Source organism: Ochotona princeps, chromosome 21, assembly GCF_030435755.1.
Source record: "Ochotona princeps isolate mOchPri1 chromosome 21, mOchPri1.hap1, whole genome shotgun sequence".
Lineage (NCBI taxonomy): Eukaryota > Metazoa > Chordata > Mammalia > Lagomorpha > Ochotonidae > Ochotona > Ochotona princeps.
Window position 1 is genome coordinate 9,485,429 of NC_080852.1, and position 24,515 is coordinate 9,509,943.

At 38.3% G+C, this 24,515-nt stretch overlaps 1 protein-coding gene and 1 long non-coding RNA gene across 2 annotated transcripts in view; one reads left to right on the forward strand and one right to left on the reverse strand.

Annotated features, from left to right (window-relative positions):
• The window catches only part of LOC131482889 (uncharacterized), a 220,062-nt gene that overhangs the window by 89,854 nt on the left and 105,693 nt on the right, over positions 1–24,515 (reverse strand). The gene's annotated exons all lie outside the window — the stretch shown is intronic.
• On the forward strand, positions 20,325–20,810 carry LOC101519345 (large ribosomal subunit protein eL27-like). The gene has a single exon (XM_036497499.2). It carries the CDS (start codon positions 20,353–20,355, stop codon positions 20,761–20,763), a length of 411 nt encoding a protein of 136 aa, XP_036353392.2. The 5' UTR covers positions 20,325–20,352; the 3' UTR covers positions 20,764–20,810.

Below are 24,515 nucleotides of genomic sequence, written 5' to 3' on the forward strand. Positions count from 1 at the left end.
TAAATGCAACTGTTTTTGTGAAATCTGTCTTGAGGTCTCATACAGGTTCCAACTATGCCTTCTGTGTTTCTGGAAAGTTCTATCCATTGGCTGCCTCTGCTCCGTGGATTCTAGGCACGGCTTTCTTCTTTTCCACTGTCTCCTTTCTCTCTCCTCCCCCCCTTCCAGCCTCAGCTCCTTTCAAATGTCCGTTCTGATCAGATGGACAAGTCAGGCTTTGCCCAATTAGTCCACTTTAAGTAGCTTACCCTGTACTTTATTAAAAGCAAAATCCACATTGGGTTGACAAGATTAGAGGAAAATATAAAAATAAATTACTGTATTAAAATTAATTAAATGAAAAGCTGTATCTAATACCAGGAAATGATGGACTTCACTGGAGCAGTGAAGCCCTTAGTCCAACAAATGATTTTTTAAAAATCCTAAAAACTCTGAACTCAGGGCTGAATTAAATAGTCTACACTGAATGCAAAAGCAAAAAGATGTTAATTTTGGCTTTTTACACAAAATGAATAAAAAGTTCATTCTGCTCTTTGCTCTACGGGAACATTCTTTTGATTGCAACACCATTCCTCAGGCTGCTTGTTATAAATAACACCACACAGCACTTGGAGAAGAACTTTGGTTCAAAGATCTAAAAATTTTGAAAACATGCACTTGTGTGCACTGATAATTGTTTTGAGGGACAAATAAGGCTTTATAGGTTTTTCTATCTATCTATCTATTTTTCTATCTTTCTATCTCAGGCAGATCGATGGAGGAAGGGGAGAAAAGGAGATAGTCACTTCATCTACCAGCTTATCCCCTAATGGCTTCAACAGCCAAGTTTGCGCCAGGCCTAAGCCTGGAACCACACAGGAACTACATTCTGGTTTCCCACCTTGGTGGCAGGGGCCCAAACACCTGGGTCCACTTCTGCTGCTTTCAGAGGCACATCAGTGGAAAACTAGACAGGAATAGCTAGGGCCTCAAGATCTGCACGCTGAAATATAATGCTAGAGGTGCTGCAGGCAGTGGCTTGACGTGATGTGCCTCTACATTCTAAAGACTACAGGCTTAATGATTCTAATGCTTACTCAGCAACTATTAGAGGGTCAGGTTCATTATCAAATGATGGTTGTACCAAAAAGATGAGGGAACAAGAAACAAATGAAGTGACCAGATTTAGAATTTGACAAAAAAAAAAAAAATTGTCACATGCACTTTGTGTTTTCATATTCTGACACCAATTATTATTATTTTAAAAAGAGTTATTTAGTTATCTGAAAGTCAGATTGAGAGAGAAAGAGGAGAGAGAGAGAGAGAGAGAGAGACAGAGGGGGAGAGAGAGAGAAAGGAAAGACAGAGAGAGGCTTCAGTCCGCTGGTTCACTCCCCCAGACGGCTGCGATGGCCAACGGTGGGCCAGGCCACAACCAGGAATCAGGAATTTCATCCAGGTCTCACACATGGGTGACCGGGGCACAAACACTTGAGCCATCATCCACTGCTTTTTCCATTGGATGATTTCCAGTTCATTTTCTGCTTTATTTATTTTTGTTCAAAAAGATTTATTTATTTTTATTGGAAAGTCAGATTCACAGAGAGGAGAGACAAAGATCTTCCATCTGCTGGTTCACTACTGGCACCCATACATTTTCCCAGTGCATGCAAGGCAAGGATGTTAGCCACTAGGCTACCATGCTGGGCCCTGTTCTCTCATCTCTTAACAATGGAAGGCAATGGGAGAGAACATTCAGGCTGGTAGGTAAGATACCTGTAAGAATATAAGAATACCTGGATTCACGTTGCTGGTTCCACTTCTGATTCAGTTTTCTGTTCACAAAAATCTTGGAAGACACTAATGATGGCCCAAATGAATGAGTTACTACCAAACAGAATGGGGACCTGGACTGAGTTCCCAGCTTCTGGCTTCAGCCTGGCCTCATTCCAGGCTTCATTCGGGGAGTGAACCCGAGGATGCGAGTTCTGTTGCTGTCTTTATCTTTCTGCTTCTCAAATAAATGAAACAAGAATGGAAGGAGTTGGAGTAGTATTTTAATGGAAAAGGAGTAAGTTGGGGAAATAATGAAATATAATCAAAGTAGCTAGATATTGTTGTTTTTTATTTGAATTTTAGAGTTCTGATACTATATTTTCTTTGGAAACCAAAATGCAGGTATTTATCTTTCTTTTGTGTATGTACTTTAGGTGATCTGTGAAAAAAAATGAAATTAGATGTTTATTTTGGTACAAAAGGATTTGGAAAACTATACATACAAGAATCTTCAAAAAGCACATGGAAAATGCCTATGATGAGAAAAATTGCACAGATTTCAAAAACTTTTTGCACCAGAATAAATATACCCTTTAATCTTCACCCCACCCCTTTTTGGTAAACTTTTTAAAGTTCTTTCATAGATAGATGAGAACCAGCAGGCCCCAGCTAAGGAAGCCAAGTAGTTTCTGGATGGCTTCTGCCTCTTCCAAAGCGAGCGCTGACCAACCCAACCACATCCAAATAAGAAAACAGAAAACAAAGAGGAGCCGAGGACAAAAGGCAAGTCCAGGCTGCTTGGTTGTCCCTTACGTGGGTGACTCATCTGTTCAAAGGGACTATCAAGGCCCTACTCTCTTCAGGTTGACAAAATGGTTCAATGCTTGGAAAGCTAGGAGCGGGGAGCTTGACACAGAGCAAGGCTGTGGTCCTGGGGCTCCCTGGTCCTGCTAAAGGTCTGTGCCTCAATAGAGCCTCAGCGCACTTCCTTCTTCCCTGGCCAGGAGAGGGTTAATGATTCTCCTCAGCTCCTCATTCTCCATCTTCACACGCTGCCTCACTTTCCCTCTTCGTTTATTTCACATAAGACACAGTAATACTGTTTTCCTACCAGTGCTTTGTAGTAATTACCACGATCCAATCACTAGAGTCACTAGCTTAGCCCAAATCTCTAGGATTCATGTTCTGGTTTGTTTTGTTGCCTGATGTAAGCCCAGCAGGTCCTCACGAAGTGTTACTGAAATAAAGGAATAAACTAGTCACTCTCAAGGGGTCTAACATTGTATGTACATTTCCCTGGCACAAATCAGTCTTGCTGCTCATTTACCCTATCATAGAAGGGCTGAACGTGCCTGAGGACCCTGATTTAAATTGGAAGAGAACTAAAAGGTGACGTTTACTTGGCTTCATGATGGACAGTTTCTCCTGGGCACCTGGTATCTGGGTTTGTATCAGAAAATTCCTCTGCAATGTCACGCCCCATTAGCTACATGGGCCCATTCTGTATCTATACTCACTTATTTTGGCAAAATGTAAAAACTGGGAGACTTCATCCCCAAATGTATAATATAGTTCCCTTTAACTACCCAATATTTTGCTAATGCTAGTACCACACTCTTGGGTATCAACTGGCTGGCTTTTAGATGCTGTACGCCTAGTTACATGGAATATTTGTTTCGCCTTTAGTGTTTTTTTTTTTTTGCCCTTATAAGCACATGTCAGTTGTAACTTAGCATTGCAATATTCCTAAGATTAGAAGTCTCTGGATCAAAAGTGGGAAAACAGAAGACTCGCTGCATGAAGAACATGGAAGAGAGTCTTTCTCAAAAAGAAAACAGAGATTGTCTTGATATGTAAATGTACATGTTAATGTTCTGATATGCCAAGGAATCACTCAGCAGGTTTGACTCTTCATATGGCCCCTGTTCGTATGTGAGTTTGTTATCCTCTCTTAGGGAAACCTCTGCAGGTTGGATTACTAAGCCATCTCAAGTTTCGGTTAAATTGAATAATATTCAGATGTTTTTTTTTCCCTTAAGGATATGAAAAAGACATGTTTGGGTGCTGACTTATTTTATGTCATCTAACTTTATGCAAGTAATGCTTTGAGAAACACTTCTGTAGGACATTAATTCACGAAAAACTGTGGGAAAGTATTGTTCTTTCAAGATCATAAATGATAATCTGGCTTGAATACATTAGAGCATTTTACTTCTGATTATATTCATATACTAGAATGTGTTTCAATCAGTCATTACCAGGAATAGAATAGTATAGGAAAAATGGTCAAATAAATCTGGAAAGCACAGAATGAAATAAAGATTGGCGTGTTTTACTATGAACCAGCTTTGATTTTTATCATAATTATGACTTAAGATTAGGCACTGTGACCTTCCTTAGGACTGAGGGCTCAGTGGAGAATCAGATGGGTGGGTGTGTACCATTTCCTAAAATTACTTCATTTGGATATCTCACTTAAATAAAATGACAAATGGGAAAGTTCTATGGTTTTTGGTTTCATACTCTGCACAGAACACATTTCTTCCATGTTGCGGATCAAGTATGGATCTACGAAGATAACAATACAAAGATATTACTCATATACCAAATTCCCAAAGATAGTATCTACCGAAAATATGCTTGACAAACTTTCCTCATAGTCATTAGGATCTGATTACTGCCAGGCATCCTACCAGGCCCTCTCTCCATACATTATCTCTTTTAATCTTCACAATTCTGCAAGACAGGTAAACATTAAACCCAGTTTTACAGATGAGGCTCTGATATATTAAATAATTTTCCCAAGATAACACATAGAAGAAAAAAGGTAAAACACTAGGAAATCTTAATAGATATGTTTTTGTGAACATCTTTTTATGATAAAGTGCTTTTATTTAAACGTTTACTATGAACCAGACACATGGATTTTACATGTATTATCTACTTCTATCCTCCCAGAATGGAATGCATGCTACTATATTTCTCCTTGCAGAGGTTAGATGTTAAGGTTGAGGAAAGGCAGGTAAGCGACACATCATCACATAACACATCTTGGGGCCAACTCTGCATATCTCGTTGTAGGGCTCTGTACTTAATTGCTCTTCTGGATGCTTCATGGACATGTCATGAGCACCCATCCCTACAAAGGCACTGCAATAAACATTGATTCTAGCCACAGTTTAAAGTGCAGACAATTTAAAAGGATGTTCATCAAAAAATAAGAGAACTGTATCACCAAAATGAACAGAAAAATTCTAGTCAGTCTTTCCACCAGCTTCAGTGTAACTTTTCTTAGGTTTTCAATGTGTTTGTGTCTGTTATCTGTGTACACTCTTGCTTACTTTATTCTCCCTATTTAACAAATGCGAGAACTTGTCTTAATGAATTCCATGTGAGGCATCCTATCACCAACTGGCCACACCTGCTCTATACCAGATGGCTGCAGTCACTGGGAGGAGGGAGGTGTCTCTGTTCTCACTGACGTCTTTCTTCAATTGGAAGAGGGTGTCCACCTTGCAAAGAAGTAGTCAGAACGTTCCCTGAGAATGCAACAAAGGCCCAGAAGAAGGCTCTCTTGGAGACAGAACTGGAAGTGAACGCCACAGCTTTACTAAGAGCTCACAAAGTAGACCCTCATAAAAGTGAATAATGAGCTGCATAGACTCGTTTTTTTCATGCTGAGCTCAACACACATCTTTAAACATAAGATTGTTGAGGAAGCAGCTACTCGGAAACCCTTTCATCTTAATTAAAGTTATGTGGGCTACGAAATACTTTTCCTTTATATTAAGCTCTTATTCCTGTGGAGAAATTTCTATTTGTTTTTATCTAATTTGAGCTTCAAGGTTAATCTCGGTTTAAGACTTTCACTCGCTGGGAGAGTTGGTCCATCCGGTTCGCCCCTGATCCCATGTATATGCATGCATCCACCAGGACCCTGCTGAGCTGCAAAGCCTCTTGCTGGCTATGCATTCTTTACACTGTTCCCTTCCACGGAAAGAATGGGCTGTGTGTCTGGGAAGGATATACGGAATGGGGAGGGTTTTGAAAAAGGTCACAAAGCTTTCTATTTTAGGGAGCCACATGCCGCAATCCTTAAATGTGGAGTTTCTGATAAAACTTGTTCTGTGATGTAGAGCCTGAGATCTGCACTGTGGGGGAAAAGCAGTGGAAGAGAGAGACATTGTAGACAAAGAACAGAACAGATTTCTTTCCAGAAAGGAGCTTTCATGGACTTTGAAACAACTGATAGATGGATTGCTTGGCGTATGGTGCTCCCTAATTTTCTTCACTAAATATATGTTTGAATTGAACTGATGATAGAAATGACTTGTGTTTTTGATTTCAAAGAAAAAGAGATCATAAATAAGTTGCAGAAGATCTAATTTATAGTCTATTTGGTATTTCTTAAGATTTTAGTCTTTGAGTGTTTGTATTCTCTACCAGATGATATCATCAATGACAATATGTGATCAGCGCTTAAGAAATAATACATACTAAAGGTTGGTGAAATAAATTAATGTAGATTCTGATGGATCTGGTGCGTGTGCAGCAACACCGACACTGTGAGTTGTGGCAGACAGCAGTATCACAGCACTCTTTCCACCTGTCGCTAGATACTACCTCAACAGCCACACAACTTCCAGACACCAGCACCAAGTGATTAACACTGTCACTAGAGATGAGGCCTATTTATCAGTTCAGTCCCCACATGTCACTTTCCTAAGACACTGCGAAATATATTTTGTTCACTTCCTACTGATGCTGACCTCATTGTTTTCCTTTTATACAAAGCTTCCGCCAGCTGGCTTAGATTACGATCAGTCTTTCTTTACCTCGCCTCCAGGAGTTTATATGGTATAAATCCACAAAGTTTCTGGAAGATCACTCACTCAGAAGAGAACAGAGCTGTGATTAAGCTATTCACATTCATGGTGACATGAGTCAGAATGACACACAAAGTTTCTCTAGGGGGTACCTGAAGGTGCACCTCTAGAATAACAATTTTTATTTAAGACAACTTGGATATCTGCACTCACTGTGAAAAAAGAAAAGCTGGATCCATGTGCTGGATGAGCTAGGTCTCGTGTGACTTTGGGAAAATGCTTCCACAAACTGTGACTTAGGCTTTCTCTCATTTCTGCCATGAGGAAAATAGCTATAGGTTCACCAAGCTCTCTTCCTGAATTCTTCATAAATCTGTCTGTCCCATCCCAAAATGACAGCATGAAAAAGTCTTGTATTCTTCATCATATTGATAAGAATTACAGTATTCATCTCTTTCAGCACATTCCTATAACATGAAAGTTAGGCTCTTTCACAGTAAGGAACCAGCATGTCTTCCCTGACCAGATTTCTGAAACAGAATCCGGATAATTCAAAAAGAGATTTGATTGATTTCAGGGAATTTTGACTCACAGTTACCCTAGCGAAGGTTATGCTATAGGTAGTGACTTTTTATGCTCTTTTGTGCTGTTTTTATATTGCATGATAACACAGGTCTTACAATATCAATTTCATTAAAATTGTAGTCTGTTATAACTTTATACTTATTTTAAAATTTTTAAATTTTTAAAAACTATTCATTTTTAGTGGAAGGGCAGATTTACAGAGCGGAGAGACAGAGAAAGATCTGTCTGCTGGTTCACTCCCCAAGTGGCTGCAATGACCAGAGCGAAGCTGATCCAAAGCCAGGAGCCAGGAGCTTCTTCCAGCTCTTCCATGTGAGTGCAGGGTCCCAAGGCTTTGGGCCATCCTCGACTGCTTTCCCAGGCCACAAGCAGGGAGCTGGAAGGGAAGTGGAGCAGCCAGGACACAAACTGGCACCCATAAATGGGATCTTGATACATGCAAGGCAAGGACTTTAGCCACTAGGCCACTGTGCAGGGCCCAACTGAACCTTTTTTAAGAGAGGACATTTTCTATAACGGTTCATATATAACAAAGATTGCTTGTAAGATCATTAAGCTTTTAGTTTGTTCTGGCGGATGAGTGCAATACATTTATATATTTCTAGATGTATACACACACACAGAGTGCAAGTGAGAGAAATGACTTTCCCTTTTAAAAAAATTGTTCATTTGAAAATTAGTGACAGAGAGAGCGAACTCCCCAACACCCATGTAAGCCAGGGCTAGGTAGGCCTGCGTGAAGCTTACATGGGTGGCAGAAACTCACGTGTTTGAGCTGTGATCCACTATCTCCAGCTGTGTGCGTGGAGATAGGCCATCAGAAATAGGGTGTAGTTATCTTCCCAAGTGGTACACATCTTAACAGCCAGGCCAGATGCATACCTGCCTCTCCTCGCCTTTTCTTGCATTAGGATCTTTCTACATCAGTGCATACACACTTTTTAAATAAAAGTTATCTGTCTTTCTGGTGCTTATTTAGCTGATTATTATCATTATTATTTTTGCTATTGCAAATGATACCCACAATGCAATTTATTATTCTTTTTTTTTTGACATGTGTAAGTACCTGTAGAGAAATTCCAAAGAAGAAATGTATTGGATTGAAGGACATATGCACTAAAAATCTGGATAAATATTATCAAGCTGTTTTCAAAGGGGTTATATGAATACAGACAATGCCACCAGCAATAGCTGAGCTTGTCTATTTTTCCTGGATTTCCATGTATACATAACAGAGATACAACAACTATTCAAGACTTAACATATTCTCTAAAAAATGCTCCAAATGAAGAACAGAATATTTTTATGACATTGGACACTCTCCTTCCAGTTTCAGCCATTACCCCTCACCTAGAGACTCTATTTTGAATCTAACAGTATGGATGAATTTTTACAATGGTTGGTAAATTTTGAAATATATTCAAGCTAGTTTGCCCTCAAAATACTGATTACAGATACAGGCTTAAGTACAAAAATTCAGTCTCAACACCTTCCTATCCATCACTTACTCTTTTGTCAAACAGCTTCAGTCAGCTGTTTTTAAAATTGGGGATCATTGTGATGGTGTCCTACCCTGCTCGTTTTAGCTGTATCAGTCTATTATGGCATATGACTTTTGCCTTCTTCAAATTGGAAAATTGAGGTAATACAGAATAGTTTTCATTTTCAGTTAGATAAGTATTTAAAAATGTTTTTCAATGTAAACTATAGAAATATGGAGTAAGTGGAATTCACTCTATCATAAGAACCTCTGGGGAAATGGTCAACTATACTCCAGAGTACCTTAAACCGAAGCAGAAAAAAAGTCATTTTTGTTTCCGGGAGACAAGCTCAGATACAGTAATAGGCCGTGGGTCAAGAAAATAAACATGAGTTTTGAGTAAAAAAATCAGCTGAAATATGCTTTTGATTGCAGATGTTGAATTGTGATCAAGAAACTTTACCCATAAGCAACTCTCTTCAGAGCCGCTTGCAGAGTAACTAGTAACAGGCTTTTCCAGAACACGTGTGCACTGTGCACAGTTAACAGAGAGCCCAGGAGCTTCTACTAAGATGCTGCTGCTGCTACAGCTTTCTCTCCATATTTCTACTCATCACTGTATAGTCTTAGTGCCACGCCTGCAGGCCTCAGCGACTTTGCTCTGAACACCCATTTCTTTTCTTGAGTCCTTACTTTCTTCACATTTCCAGTTCTCTCTTCTGTGCTGAGCTGACCTATCATGCCAGGAATCAATTTAATTGGTAATATAAAACCTCAAAAAAGGCATTATAAGAATTTCACAGATAAATTATGGGAAACACAAAAAATCTGCCTATCTGGGTTTTCTGAAGATCTGCGTAGCTTATTGGTTAATGGAAAAAAAAAAAAAACCCAGGATTATAGTCAAGAGCCTACAGAGATTTTATTTTATGGTATTTATGTGGTTCCCTGAAAGATCTAAAATGACTTACAAAGATGTCACATACTACAAGATTAAGGTAAATTAAAATAAGGAAGAATGCTCTGCAGAAGCAACATCATGTGAAGTGACATTAAAGGAAGTGGAGAAAGGAGATGTGAACCGCAAATGTTTATCATTAAGTACCACATACACTCTAAAATTCTTGGAAGCTAACATCAATAGGGAAACATGAAAAGTTACAAAACAGGTATTCTTCATAAGATAAAAGCAAACCGGCTCTTTAGAAGGGGCAATATCCTTGATATAAAAACAAGAAATAAAAGTTTCCAAGGAGTCTCAAAAAATAAAAGATGTTTTATAATGTGAACAACATGATCTACATTGCAGGTGTTAACAAAACATGTCTCTGGAGTCCAGCTGATCACTTGTTGTCTCCAGTGCATGTGCATTTACACGGCGCTGTACCAAGGAACAGCTGAATTCAAGGTCAAGCTCTATCATATTCTGATGCAAACATGTAATGTTCCAGAAAAAAAAAAGGATAACCACACCAGACTTTTCAAAAGTGGTTCAACATTATGCTTGGCCTGGAGGATGGTCGTCTAAGTTTCCAGCTAGGGTTAGAGTTTTAATAGTGCCCTGAATTGATGGAGAAGGTATTAATATCCATCATTAATGAATGAAGCACTTGATAAAGTCTCCTAATATTTCTGAACACAATTCAGATGCTGTTCAAATATGATCAGGGAACAGAATCTACCTGGGACCATAGATAAGATTTTTCCCTAGAAAATGATTTTAGATTTAATCTAACAAAAAGGACGATATAAAAACCAAGGCCAAAGATCTAGACCAGAGATTGACAGCTATTTGAATTCATCTCCTGTGTAGAGGCAAGAAATTTCAACAGCATCTCCAGAGAATATCTACTGTCAGCCAAGACTTGCCCTGGTGTGCTCTCCAAGATAAACTGGCTGCACAATTATGGCTTACTTTAATGCCGTAAATAACATCTCTACAATAGATAACACATACACATTACTTAATCAGGTAATTACAATCATGTAGTATTATCATGCCTAACTTCCAAATTAGACACACTAAAATTCTTTTCTAAATGCAGGATCTTTTCTGATGGGCAGGCAAGGAAATACAGGCATTGAAACTCTAACCACAGAAAGATTTTCCTTAGCAGAACGAATTAAAATATAGATCTACTATTCTTCCTGCACTTGATCTTTTGTGTTTGATCATAAATGCACATTGTGAAGAGACGCCTCACACCTCCAAGCTAAACACTGTTTGCTACTCATTAGCGATTTATAAATGATATTTTCTCCCTGGTGACATATCTTTTGATATGATTCTCTAATAATAACATCCACCAATATTAAAATAAGAACATCCCCATGTATTGTGATCATCTTCAACCACATTTCCTCATGAAAATTAAATTTTAGCACACCAACTGATATTGTATGCATATATTTGTCTACCATCATTATAAATCTCCTAAGGGTCTTTATAAAATGATAGTTTTACCTCTTTGCAGTAATTCTACCTAATGCTCCAAAGCAAGAAACTAATTACATGCTGACTTTTCACTAACTTTGATCTTTCAAATACCATATGATGGAGGTTCTATAGGTAATCATATAATTACAATTCACTAAATGAGTTGAAATTAACCATAAACGTTTTTATTTAAATTGTATTAACTCCTTCTTTAGTAACATTGCCTGAACTTCCACTCTTTCCTACATACATTTGCTGATATAAGGTTTCAAACTAAAATCTGATTATGGTCACTAATGTTTATAACAAATGCCTCATTTTAGAACCAGAAGCGCCAATGAAGACGAATATGCAAAGAATTTCTTAAAATATGCTTAAGGAAAGGCCAAGGATAAACTATAGTAGTACAAGGAAATGGCTGAAATTTCTCTGGGGAATGTTTTAGTAAGCAAGGGGAAAAAAAATGACCTCACTTGTGTATTCCCATTGACTTGGGGCATTATTTCCCGAAAGAAAAATTGGAGACAAGTGTTCCTTTCAGTGTATCACAGGACAATGTAGAGAAAGAAAAAAAGAGACATTTCATTTTGGAAAATGCTAAACCCCTCACTCCAGACTACTAAAGGAAAACACTAACTTAGGATCCCTTCTTCTGCTGACATGGGTGTTGCACAAAAACGAAAAGCTACTCCACTCTTTCCTCTTTTTTTTTTTAAATTAAACATCAGTGAAAATTCACCTGGTCAAAACAGTCAATATCATTGACAATGTTTAAGCTGTAGTAAACTTTACACGTTTCATATGATACTAACACTGGGAACTATTTTAAATTGTCACTGAAAACTTTTTCCTCTATTCAAAAAGCTGTACCAGTGACTCCTAACTCATGGTGACTTTGTTACCCAGGGGACATGAGGCAATGTCTGCTCTCATGTGTCATGATTCAGATGATTCTACTGGTATCTGACACAGGCCAGGGATGCTCCTGGACATCCTACAGGACACTCAACCGGCTATTCCAACAAAGAATGACCCTGTGCAAGCTGTACACTTGTCCTCCCTCCTTTATCTCACTCCCCCAAACTAAATGTTAGCAGCATTAAAGCTGAACCCTGCCCTGGACCACAAAACATGAAGCCAGTACAGGTTAAGAATTACTTTCAAAAGTCTTAAAATGAAGAAATTCTAGTCCTTGACTGGGAAAACTGGTTGTGAATTCTCTTTTTAAAAATTGACTCCAAAAGGTATGGAAAGGAAACATTCCATTGTTTGGAAAACAGACCTCTACCTCAACTTCTGTTTATGGACCTTATTTATCTAATAACATTCAGAACCACAAAAGATCCTGACCGCCACATTCACATGAAAGCTGAGTAAACAGAGTGTGTTTTGACTTGTCATCAATCATGACATGTGATCACAAGGAATATTGTGTGCAAGAAGCAGTTGTTTTATCTGGAGCCTCAGACCTTAGAGAATTCAAAAGAGTAAAGTTGTTTATTTGACACCACTTTTGACCTGACTGTACTGTTTCATTCTAAGAGAAAGTAAAACACACGCAGTTTTCTGATTATTTATAATTATATAGGAAGTCTATTTCCCTTGAAAACTTTGCTACATTCTTGGAAGCAAAAAGAAATAGGAAAAGCTTAAGACAAAACAAAACAACACAACAAAGCAGAAGGAAAAACTACCCCAACTCCCAGGAAAACTGGGATGCACATGATGAAACAGTATTTCTAAGCCAAGTGTAGAACCAATAATAAGCATTCATTTTATGAGTTTTCAGGAACATTAGAGATGCATTTAGCTGTGGGAATTCCATCTTTTTGGGTTCTTTTGGCTCAAAGAATGAAATTATATATGCAGGAATAATAACTTGAAAACTGACTTTCCTAAGCACAATAATAAAAAAAATCCCAACACACAAAGATCAGGCTTTGTTAGACGGGATGGAGAGCCATGTTTTCACATACACATACATATCCCACACCCGGCTTAATTCCCAAACTTCTCATGTTCTGCAATCACATTCACCCCTAAGAATAATTCCCTCCAGTCTCTTTGAAGATTATCTCCCACTAACTTTGGTGACCTGGGAAAGCTGTGCTTGTGTGCATTAATTAGTCTTAAAGTCCATGACTAAAAGGACTGTCCTGGAGAGAATGTGGAGAGAATGTGCTTTCGGTCATACTGGGTGTCTTTAGCTACTTGGCTTTTCTAGTCAATGATAGGCAAAATATAATCCAAAGCATTTCTGGGTTGTTATTTTCTTTTAAAATTTTGGACAAAGAACATAAAAATTCAATAGTCACTTCTTTCTCACGCAAGCTACAATTGCAACATACCAAGAAGTCAATGAACCTAGCTAAAAACTGGCTTTCAGAGCTAAGATTTTTATGGTGGAAAAAAAAAAGCCATCACTTGAGTTTGAGAAGCAAGTCACTCTTCTGAGAAACTAGGCTATAACTCCAGCTTCCGGGCCAACACAGGCCTTAGAAGGCAGAGGAGATAATTTAGGTGATTGGGTTCTTGCCCTCTTGCATGTAGGGAGACACACATTGATTTCCCATGTCCAGGCTCTAGTTTCAGCTTACCCTTAGCTGTTGTGGGCATTTGCGGGACTGAATCAGTGGGTAGAAGCTCTACCTCTTTCCACTAAATAAATTAAAAATTTAAAAAGCAAAATATGCAAGTCAATTATTTTTAGTAAATTTGCAGAGCTGTGCAATCATCACCACAATCCAATTTTAGACCATTTCTATTCTTTTAAAAAGAGCCCTTTGCCTATTTACAGTTATTTCTTGTTCTCCTCTACCACCAGTCCTGTATGATTGCTAATTTACTTTCTTCCTCAATTTCATGCTTTCAACGTTGCTTCCTTTGGGATTTCCCTTGAGAAAACTGTAACCTTCTTAATGACATAGATTATAATTTACTTATTTTTTACTCTTCCTTTCCAATTCATAGCACAATATAAGAACAGAGATAACAAGTAATACTATGTAGTATTTATCAAAAGTTTCCTTTATCTGAATAAGCAACTAAGAGTGTTACAGGGTCTCTCTAATTTAATCCTTAAATAAGTGTGTTGTGGGCAGGATCTGGCTGGCCTGAATCACAAATTGGTTTGTGTAAAAGACAGGGTTGGAGACAGAACTGACCCAGCAATTGCAAGCATCAGCATGTGTATAAGGTGATTGGGGTGATGGACTCTGCTGGGCCATGTATTCATTAAGCACATACAAGAATCAGGTCTGGGATCACCTCGGATGAGGTTTCTATGAGGATCCCTTCAACTGAATTGCTGGACTAAGAATCCCAACCATGGAGAGAAAGAATTGCAGGTTCCATGGTCTGACTGTGGAATGCGTGTGTCAGAGCTGGGCCTCCTCAGTGGCTTAAATGGGGACAGTAAACAGCATATCCAGGTACACATGGAGGATATGGCAGTATGCTGGAGCCTGCAGAGGACACCTGGTACTACAATAGAGGATAGAAGACAGAACAAATCAATCAACTACTCCAGCCAAGTGTTGGCAGTGAGTATCTGGGCAAACGGAGACTCTAAGATGGACTATTTCAACCAGTGGATTCTGGAGATTTCATTGTGCTTCGAGTGGCCAGATTGGCAGTAATCCAGAACTGTTGAACTATCCAAACCTCATGAACAGGATCCTCAGAGCATGCCCCACATCGGGGACCCTGGGGTGGTGCTGGGTGGTTGTCCCCTACCTTCCTGTAGCCCTTGACCCTTATCACCCTAATCAACTGTGTAAAAATAATAAAAAATAAAAGTAATTAATAATTTCTAAAAATGACTTCACTGGGAGCCTCCGCATCCCAACAAGGAGTGTCTGATTAGAGTCCTAAAACTGTTTTTGACACAGATTCCTGGTGGTAAAAAAAAAAGCCATGTGAAGTGATAGACAATGGCCCAAATAATTGGGTCTCTGCCACTGAACTGGGAGACATGGAGAGTTCTGCTCTCCAGGTTTCAGACTGGCTCAGACCTTGCTGTTGGTAATATTCGGGGGGGTGAACCAGCAGATACAAGACCTCTCACTGTGACTCTCTTTCAAATAAAAAGGAAATAAATGCATTAAAAAAGCTATAACCCAAAAGTGCAACACTAAAAAAGAGCAAGCAAGCAAGCAAGCGAGCACAAACAATAAAAAATGGACAGTCATTACTTCCATCCCCCACAGGGAACAGCGCAGGTAACCTACACAGTAGCATCTCATAAATGCATGAGGATGGTCGTTCCTAATGTAGGGTAGGATTTCTTAATTCAAGACAGGATTCTAACAAAGGACTCAAGAATTTGTAAGGTTTTATTGCATAAGGTATACGTTCCCGTGGTAATGTTTACATATTTCAACAAAACTTCCAAAGCAATCACGGCCGAACAAGGTGAGCCTTGCAGATGGGCTGAGAAGGAACGTGGGAAAGCCAAGTAGCAGTCCTTCAAGGCACTTCTATCTCACTAGGGTAAAAAACACAAAGACAAATGCTGTGCTTTCTGGACCACTGTGAGAGTCAAGTTGTCTAAGAACCCATTTGTCCCATACTTTATTCTGCGTTCAAAAATAAGGAAGTTAACCCTGCCTCCTGTCTATCAAAGGAAACACCTTTGCACTCTTAGCCCTTTCTTTGTTTCAAGTGGCTCATCGTGTCAATGAAGTTGTTGGGGTGAAAAAAGAATTCAAATAGGAGAAAGGCTGTATATGGAGAACCCTTTAGATCTTTGCTTCTCCCTGGTGTAAACTCTTCCTTTTCCCCTAGAGCAGGAGTAAGTTAATTGTATTTGAGTGAATAATTTTAATAAAGCAGTGACCTTTAATGCCAACTGGTGTTTTTAATTTTGATTCACCGTCAGTCACTCTAACGTGAACCACTCAGGATGTGAGCAGCGGAAAGACCAGTGTGTACACAGAGGGGAAAAACAAACACACAAAGCTGGGTGCTGCTGGGAGGTAAACACGCCGATGGCAGATCGCACAGAAAGTGATGAACCATACTTCTTACAAGGGAGTCAGACCAATGGTGGAAACTAAAGAGAATCACATGTATGTAGGTATCCAATTGGAGTATTTTCTTTCTGTCAAGAAGATAACATTATATACGATGTAGAACACACAGAAAAGGTTAAAAAAAAAAAGGAAATGAGAAAAACAAAACAAAAAGTGAAAAATAAGTCATCACTTAGAGACAACTCTGAATACTCTTAATATTCTAGAATATATACTTCCAGTCTTTTCTATGTATAGATAGACAACAGACAGAAAGATTTGCCCTATGAAATTATACTGTGCTGTTTTGTTACTTGCCCTCTCTCTGCCTCTCAAATAAACAAAAACTAAAAAACTAACTGGATTTGGCAACGCTCCATTACTGTTTGGGTGAGAGTACATGAGTATGGCTCCTCTCTTTAGGGTTTATTAAAACAAAATGAAACAAACAAACAAAAAACAACATTAAATTCATGAAAGTATTTGATATTATCTCTGTTGGCAACAATGATTACAATTTAGTTTTAATGTCTAATTTGATTTCAAATACATTTCTTAGTGAGAATCGAAAATGATTGACTACAGATAATTCTGACTAAAATAATATTTTGTTAGACACTAATAGGATGTTAATACCTCTATGAGCCAGGCTCTCTCCATTCAGTGTTCATCTTAATTAGCTAACATTAACCATCATTAGGATTTTATATGGTACAATGCACATTACTTCGTAACTTCACCCAGATCACAGAGAGCAGGATCATAACACATGCTATCAATCATCAACTTCCCTGGGCTTTTCTAACACTTAGGTTTTATTTTAAAAGTTAAGGTCAATTTTAAGTGTTACACTTCAGTTGAAAAAGTTTTTTTAAAAATCAATGTTAATTAACAATGTTAATTAAATGTTAATCATGTAAATGAAAGCATTTTCATTCACTTGCCTACTAAATTATGGTCAGGTAATCTCCCATATATTATTTGAGATGACATAGGGGAATGGCATCTACCACTAGGCAATGGGGAAGAAAACTGGATTTAAAAAGAAAATCACACCAGCATATGGCTTTGTTGTTTGTTTTGTGTTTTGTTTGCGTTGGCAATGAAAACCTACCCTTTTTTTCTAGCGTTCTCACTGAGTGACAAAGGAGAAGGATATAGAAACAAGACAGATGTGTATTTTGAGTTACATGATTTTTGAAACATTTTTTCCAACTAAGTTAAACCTGGCCTGCTGAAAGATGCAGACCATCTATACACCTGGCTTCAGTATTCTGAGTTAATGAAAATAATATACTTTGAAACTATTTTGATGTTTAAGAGCATGGCAAAGAAGCTATGGACTCATCAACCAAGATCATTTGGAATAGTTCAGCATCCCCAATATGCAGACCTGCTTTGTCCTTACTCTACTGCTACCAACAGGGAATGTGATCAGTTTAGTAGGTCTTTTGGAATTTTGCAAGCTATACTGTAGTTCTGACTTAAAAGATAGCAAAAGAATTTTACAGTAGGGATACTTCATTCACTGTCGAATAACAAACAGGTAATTACCTTTTATGTATTAATTCCTGTAGAAAGACATGGATGGGAATGTGTGTGCAATCCTTTCATATTGTAGTAATAGTCATATGAAATATACATACACAGATGAGGACATGGTTTTGTTTGTGCGTGCATATGTGCACACCCAAAAAGAATGTAGCCCAAATCATAGCAATGTTAAGACTGCCAGGACCACAATATACTTGACAGTGTATACTTACCACTTATTCTCGTATGTCACCTGAAAGATGGCTTACTATTTTTTTCCACTTACTTCAACAACAGGACAGGCCTACTTGCCCAAGTTTCTCCTTCTGGCTTTCTGTATCACTCCTGGGAGAGATGGTTAAATGGACATTTTTCACTTTTTGGCTTTTCTCCTTGGTTGGTCCCAACCCTACATCTTGCCCCCTAGGCTTTGTTGAATTTTCATTTGCATGGTCTTGTGGGTAGCCAGTCACATTGCTTTTCCCTCTTCTGACCAATGACACATTACTCAAGCTTGACCAAGATGAGCTTTCCTCTTGGCAGGTTTAAATGGAGGAGGAATGAGTTAAGGAAAACAACAAGAAAACAGGCAAACACCATTAACTCAGCAGAGGTTTCCTGGTGAGTGAATGGTTCTACAGTCCCAAGGTCAATCTCATTTTGTCGCTGGAGAGCCTGCATTTCTCTGCCTTTTCCCCTCAGGTCTAAAACATATAGAGCAATTTGATCTACTCCTTTTTTTTTTTTTTTTTTTTTGTTCAAGTGGGACATATGTAATTCTCTTGCTGGGCACTCAAAAATCCTAACTAAAGAAATAATTCTGATATGTCTGTCATTTCTGAGAAAGCACATTGGGTTTACGCATAGTGCTAGGCAACAACTCTCACCACATCCCTGGAAGAAAACGGGTTGAGGAGGATGTAGTGATCACAAGGAAGAGTGCATTGGCCCATTTAATTAAATGGCAGTTCAGTTGCTGTGAGGGACACCTGTGCTTCATATCCAAATGCTTGGTTCCGTTCTCACCTACCCTGATTTGGATCTGGCTTCCTGCTAGAGCACACCCTGGGAAGCAGCAGATGACTCAAGTAAGGGGGTTCCGGCACCCATGTGGGGAACCAGATCAAATTCTAGGCTTCTGGCCCTGGACTGGCTCTGCCCTTGGCTGTTGTAGGCAACAGGGAAGTAAACCAATGATTGGAAGATGTCAGATGCTAGTTTTGCGTTTCAAATAAGATGAAAATATTAACAAATAAAAAAATATAATTGGAAAAAATCATTTCAAGCACAGTTAGAAATCAGGGACCCTATAATCACAAGCAACATTAATTAAAAAAAAAAAAAGAATCTCAAAGGCAGAGAGAAAGAGAGTGAATCAGAGACACATGCAAACACAAATCTCCCATCTGGTGGTTCGTTCATCAGATAACTGCCGTAGCCAGTGCTGGGTCAGGCAGCAGCTGAGCATCCTATGTGGATGGTAGGGATGTAAGAACACGAACCTAGGTGCTGCCTCCTAAGATGCACGTTAGCATGAAGGCAGAGGAGCCAGGATTGGGACTAATCATTCTGATACACAATGCAGGTGTCCCAAGCAGTGTCAAAATTGTTGCCATGCCAACCTCTAAAATCACAGTATTAATGATTCGATTTATTACTGGTAACTGGATTTCTAAGTTGAGGCTGAATGAGGAAAACTTATTTGAAAAAGACATGTCCACAAGTTTTCTTTAAAACATTCTTGATTCAAAAGAAATTACTCCTGGAAAAATTTGGATTTGAATTTCTCAAAATTTTTTTATTATTCTTTGGCCCCAAGATAAATGCAATGAATCTTTTAAAAAAAGATATATACACACACACGCACACACACATTTGAAAGGGTTACAGAGAGCAAGGGGGAGAGAGATTTTGCAAGCACTAGTTCACTTCCCGTGTGGTCACAACAACCAGAGCTGAGCTGGTCAAGCTGGGTCCAGGAGCTTCTTCCTAGTGTCCCACATGGATGCAGCTCTGTTGCTTTCCCAGGCCATTAGCTGAGAGCTGGATTGGAAGTGCAGCAGCCAGGACAAGAACTGGTGCCCATAACAGATACCAAGACTGCAGGTGGAGGATTAATCTGGTAAGTCATCAGGCCAGCCTCACATTCAATCTTGAGAGAGTTAGCCTTATATTGGAAGTATCTTTATCTTGATAAACAAAAGAAATATAAGCCTGTAAAACAAGAAAGTGACTATGGAATATTATTGGGCATTAAGTAAAAAATTTTTAAGGATAGTATTTTGAGAGGGAGAATAATTTAATTTTAATTTTGCAAATTAGAAAACAGTAAACATTTTAATTGTATATTACGTAAGTGTGGAATGAACATATTAGGATTTTTTTTTTCCCTTGGTAACTGTGAGCCAATGTGCTTTACAAAGGTGCTTTATTTCAATATCAATTACTCCCATGAAAAGATTAGAACCTCTCTCCCCATACTATTCTACCATTCTATTATTTGAAGAATTTTTTTTCTTAAAGAAACTTTAAAGTTTTTGAAGTTAGGAGCATCTGGCAGTGTACTTTTTAATAATGACAGTAAAAATAAATGGGAAAGCACATGCAAAATTTCAAGCATCTTCTATATTTATGAATAAACATGAGGTTTCTCCTTTGCTCTTCATTCATTAAAAAACTATGAATGAGCTTTCTCTGCTGTAGGCCCTAGTGGCTGCCGTCGAAATGGGCAAGTTCATGAAACCCGGGAAGGTGGTGCTGGTCCTGGCCGGACGCTACTCGGGACGCAAAGCCGTGATCATTAAGAACAGCCACGATGGCACCTCGGACCGCCCCTACAGCCACGCGCTGGTGGCCGGCATCGACCGCTATCCCCGCAAAGTGACAGCCGCCACGGGCAAGAAAAAAATCGCCAAACGCTCCAACATCAAGTCGTTCGTGAAAGTTTATAACTACAACGACCTCATGCCCACCAGGTACTCCGTGGATATTCCCATGGACAAAACTGTGGTGATCAAGGATGTCCTCAGAGACCCTGCTCTGAAACGCAAGGCCCGGCGGGAGGCCAAGATCAAGTTTGAGGAGAGGCACAAGACTGGCAAAAACAAGTGGTTCTTCCAAAAGCTGCGGTTTTAGATATTGTTTCTTGTTCCACTCATTAAAGACTTAAAAAAAAAAAAAAACTATGAATGAAATGCTCATTTTAAACTCAAAAATCCTACATTTTACATAGCTTTCATAACAGATTTGGTATTTAAAAAATAATAATCAAGTAAAAAGTTTTCAGTTAGTTTAAGTGGTTTCTCCCTTTCTAAATTTATCTTCTTATTGCTATTCTGTAGCTACTTAAAGCAACTTACAGTCTAAATTTACAATGTAATTTTGTTCTACAATGTGTAAGATACTGGCTAAGGAATGCTGATTTTCCATTTAATAGGCATTATTTGGCAAGGAAATGAGCCCAATTGTATGCTGGTGGTAAAGAACTGTGTGTGGCACAGGGCATCCAAGGTCTTCTCATCGCAAGGCAAGACACAAGCTGCAGCCTTGAGAGCGCCTGCAGAAACACTATTTTCTTTCCCTTTGTTAACAACAGTTCTTTGCATGTAGATTTAACTTAGTAACACTTAAGTTGCAGTGCTTTTCTGATTTGCTTTATTAAATTATCTGATCCTGAATATTAAAGCACTGAATGAAAGATTTAGAAAACTGAACTCTGAAAAGCAACAAAATATTACATTTGAGGAAAGTCTCTTTGCTTTTTCTCCACTTCTTTTTTGTTCTTACCTTGTCCAAGTTGGCATCTACATGCAAATATCAAACAGCACAGACAACAGGACAGCAGGAGTATGAAGAAGCTGACTCATCACATAACTGTCATTGCCAGAAGGTATGTTTCTATTGTCACAGGAATATTGATTGAGGCAAAAAATGGATTTTTATTGAAAGACAAAGTCAATAGCAAGATTTTTTTTGGGGGGGGAGGTTTCTCTAACATTGCAGAATAGTCTTCCCTAGTCATCCAAGAGAACACTCTTTGGAAATCATGGTTTTAACTGGGATAATAAAGGACTCATGTTGGGAAGGTGTGGCATTAAGAAAATCCAGTCCATAGCAAAGAATTACACAGACTAGTCTTCTTGATATGGAAACATGGGGTTGCAGCACTTGGATTCTAGAACAGTGCAGAACCAAAGAGAATGCTGATCGCATGTCAATTCCAAAGTAGATTCTTCAGCACTACTTTTTCCTCTGCAGCAGCATTTCACTAGATTTATTTCTTCACCCCAGGCTTAGCGAATGTTTAAGTGGCAACAACTTACATATTCAAGACAGTGACTCCCAAAATAATCCCAGCTCCACTCACCCCAAACAAGCAAAAAAATTGAAGTGTTTATTTTGATAATATAAACTATTTTTCTGTATTTTCACTTTAAGTCTGAGAACTTTGGCATTTGACTAATTTACCATGCATTTAAGGCTGGTAGCAATATTGGGAAAGAAATATGATAATCACTTGCTGCCACAAAGTATTCTATCTACCGCTCTCTTTTTCAGCTCTAGTTTCACATGTGTTGGTTCAATGGAATATTCAATAGACATTTATAGGAAATAAATTGAGAGATGAATGTAAACCATATGGCATCTGGAAGTTTATTTGCAAAGTCCCTGCATCAAAGCTTTCTCCAGATCACACCATATTAGCTATGTTTTTCCAGTCCAGCAGAATCAGGAAGGTAACCACAGACTTCCTTGATGGAAAACACATGAAAAACAGAGCAAATCTTAATATGTAGCTTGAGTCCTGGTCAAGGAGCATCCCTTAAAATAATTTTATTACCAGAGTGTACAACACATTGCTTTAGAACTGTACTAAAAACATGAAACATGCCGATCTTGCTTAGGGATTTCCTCAGAATTTTTAGGACATACGTTCTATTTATTTATACTAAAAACAATGGTTTTGCTTCAGTAGTATGCTATTAAAATTTCAAGATTTTTATTCTAGTTTAGATTTATAAAAATCAATTCCCACCAAAGAGAAGTACAATATTTAATTACAGTATAAAAAATACAGACTCACATTAGGAATTCTGCAATGGGAAAGGAACACTTCTCTCTTTGGATACACTCTCATATACAAAGGAAATCATTATTAAGCGTTGGAGGGTCACATTATTGTAAGTAATAGTTTAAGAGCATTGACTGGCAAGAATGAGAACTGTTCCCAAACTTAATTTATATATAAATAATTTTCCTCCATCTTCCCTGCACTCTGCTTTGGCTATGGCCAGCATTACATCTGATGCCAAAGTAATTCTCATGCAACCTGTTACATAAATCATGCTGAAATGCCACAATTCTGCATATTTGTTTTAACTTTTCACTTATTTTCAAAATAGTTTCCATTTTTCAGTGTCATGGACTTTTTAGCTACTCAGTCAATTTTAATGATTTTTTTATCAGTCTAAATTTTCCCCTCACTTACGTCAATGTATGTCTTATGAACTTGTACGCACATGTTAGGCCACGTACGTGCACAGGTGACATGCACAGCATAATCTGAAAACTTCTTTCCTTCTGACCAAATGATCAGCACAGAGAAACGATAAATTGTTTCTGCTACTTGAATAGGCAACATCTAAAGATTTGCTGTTATAAGTAAATGTTACAGATGAGAACAAGGGCAGTTCCACTCCCTGACCTACGATCCCCCAACCAGCCAATTTTCATTTCAGAGTCCCGGCCGGGGACAGTGTTGCCTTGCATTTTTTTGGCAATTACTCAATTACCCATCTTGATCACCGTCTCCTCCCTCTACAGGTTAAACTTTTAAATTTATGGGAGTAAGTTAATGCCACTCAGGACTTAAGAAAAAAAATAAAAAGAGTATGTGAGCAACATCACTTAAAAAATATGTGGCTAACTGCTGGAAGCTATTAAAAACCAAATAAACAAAAGAGATTACACTTCAAAGAAATGTCAACAGTTTTTCCTCTCTCAGAACAGACGAGTTTTCTTTACTTATATCCAGCGCCACATCTGGAAAATGCTTATGGCTTTATACATCTTTTATGGTAAAATGAATTTATTGAGTTTTAAATTTTTCGTGATGGATTAATGCAATCTTCATAAAAGGTAAACCCACACCCTACTAAAAATCTGTCCTAACACTGAAGGATGATTTTGGCAGTAAATGTTAATTTCAGGGAGGCAAAATGAGCTGGAGAAAACACCTGGTTAACTAGATGTTTTATAAAACAAAATTACTATATGGAATTGAAAATGCATTATCTTGTTCCTTCTGACCTATCTTTATGCTTGCACAATTAATTCTTGAGCTGAGAAAAAAAAAATAAAAGAAACAGTTTGCAAAGTCAACTCAAAGCTTAAATGAATATGCCTACTCCAATTAACTAACAATAGACTATAGAGAATGCAGTAAATTTACTGATAGCAAGATCTCTAAGGGGAGATTTCAAAACAGTTAATAGATTTCTATAATGCTACACAAAACTATACAGAACACTTTTTGCTTTTAAAAGGTGAGTTGAATTCCTCCCACAAAATAATATGTGCCTGTTCAGAAGGTCCAAACAGTCGAGTTCATGTGCTCTTACAGCATTCTCCTGTGGCCCCAAACTGACAGCGTTCATTTGATGTTGTTTTATAATTAACTGGGTAGTAGCAGCTTGCTCTGTCTATAGGCTTGCCAAGAAAAATACCACCTTTGTTATCCAACCAAACATCGAAATGTGGACAACTGACTTGAATTTAGTAACTTACAGTGGTGATGGAGGTAGGGAGGACGGAAGAATACTTAAAATACAGAGGAAGGTGTCATCTTTATATGTCAGGCCAAGAATTAGTTGTGGGTGGTGGGGTTG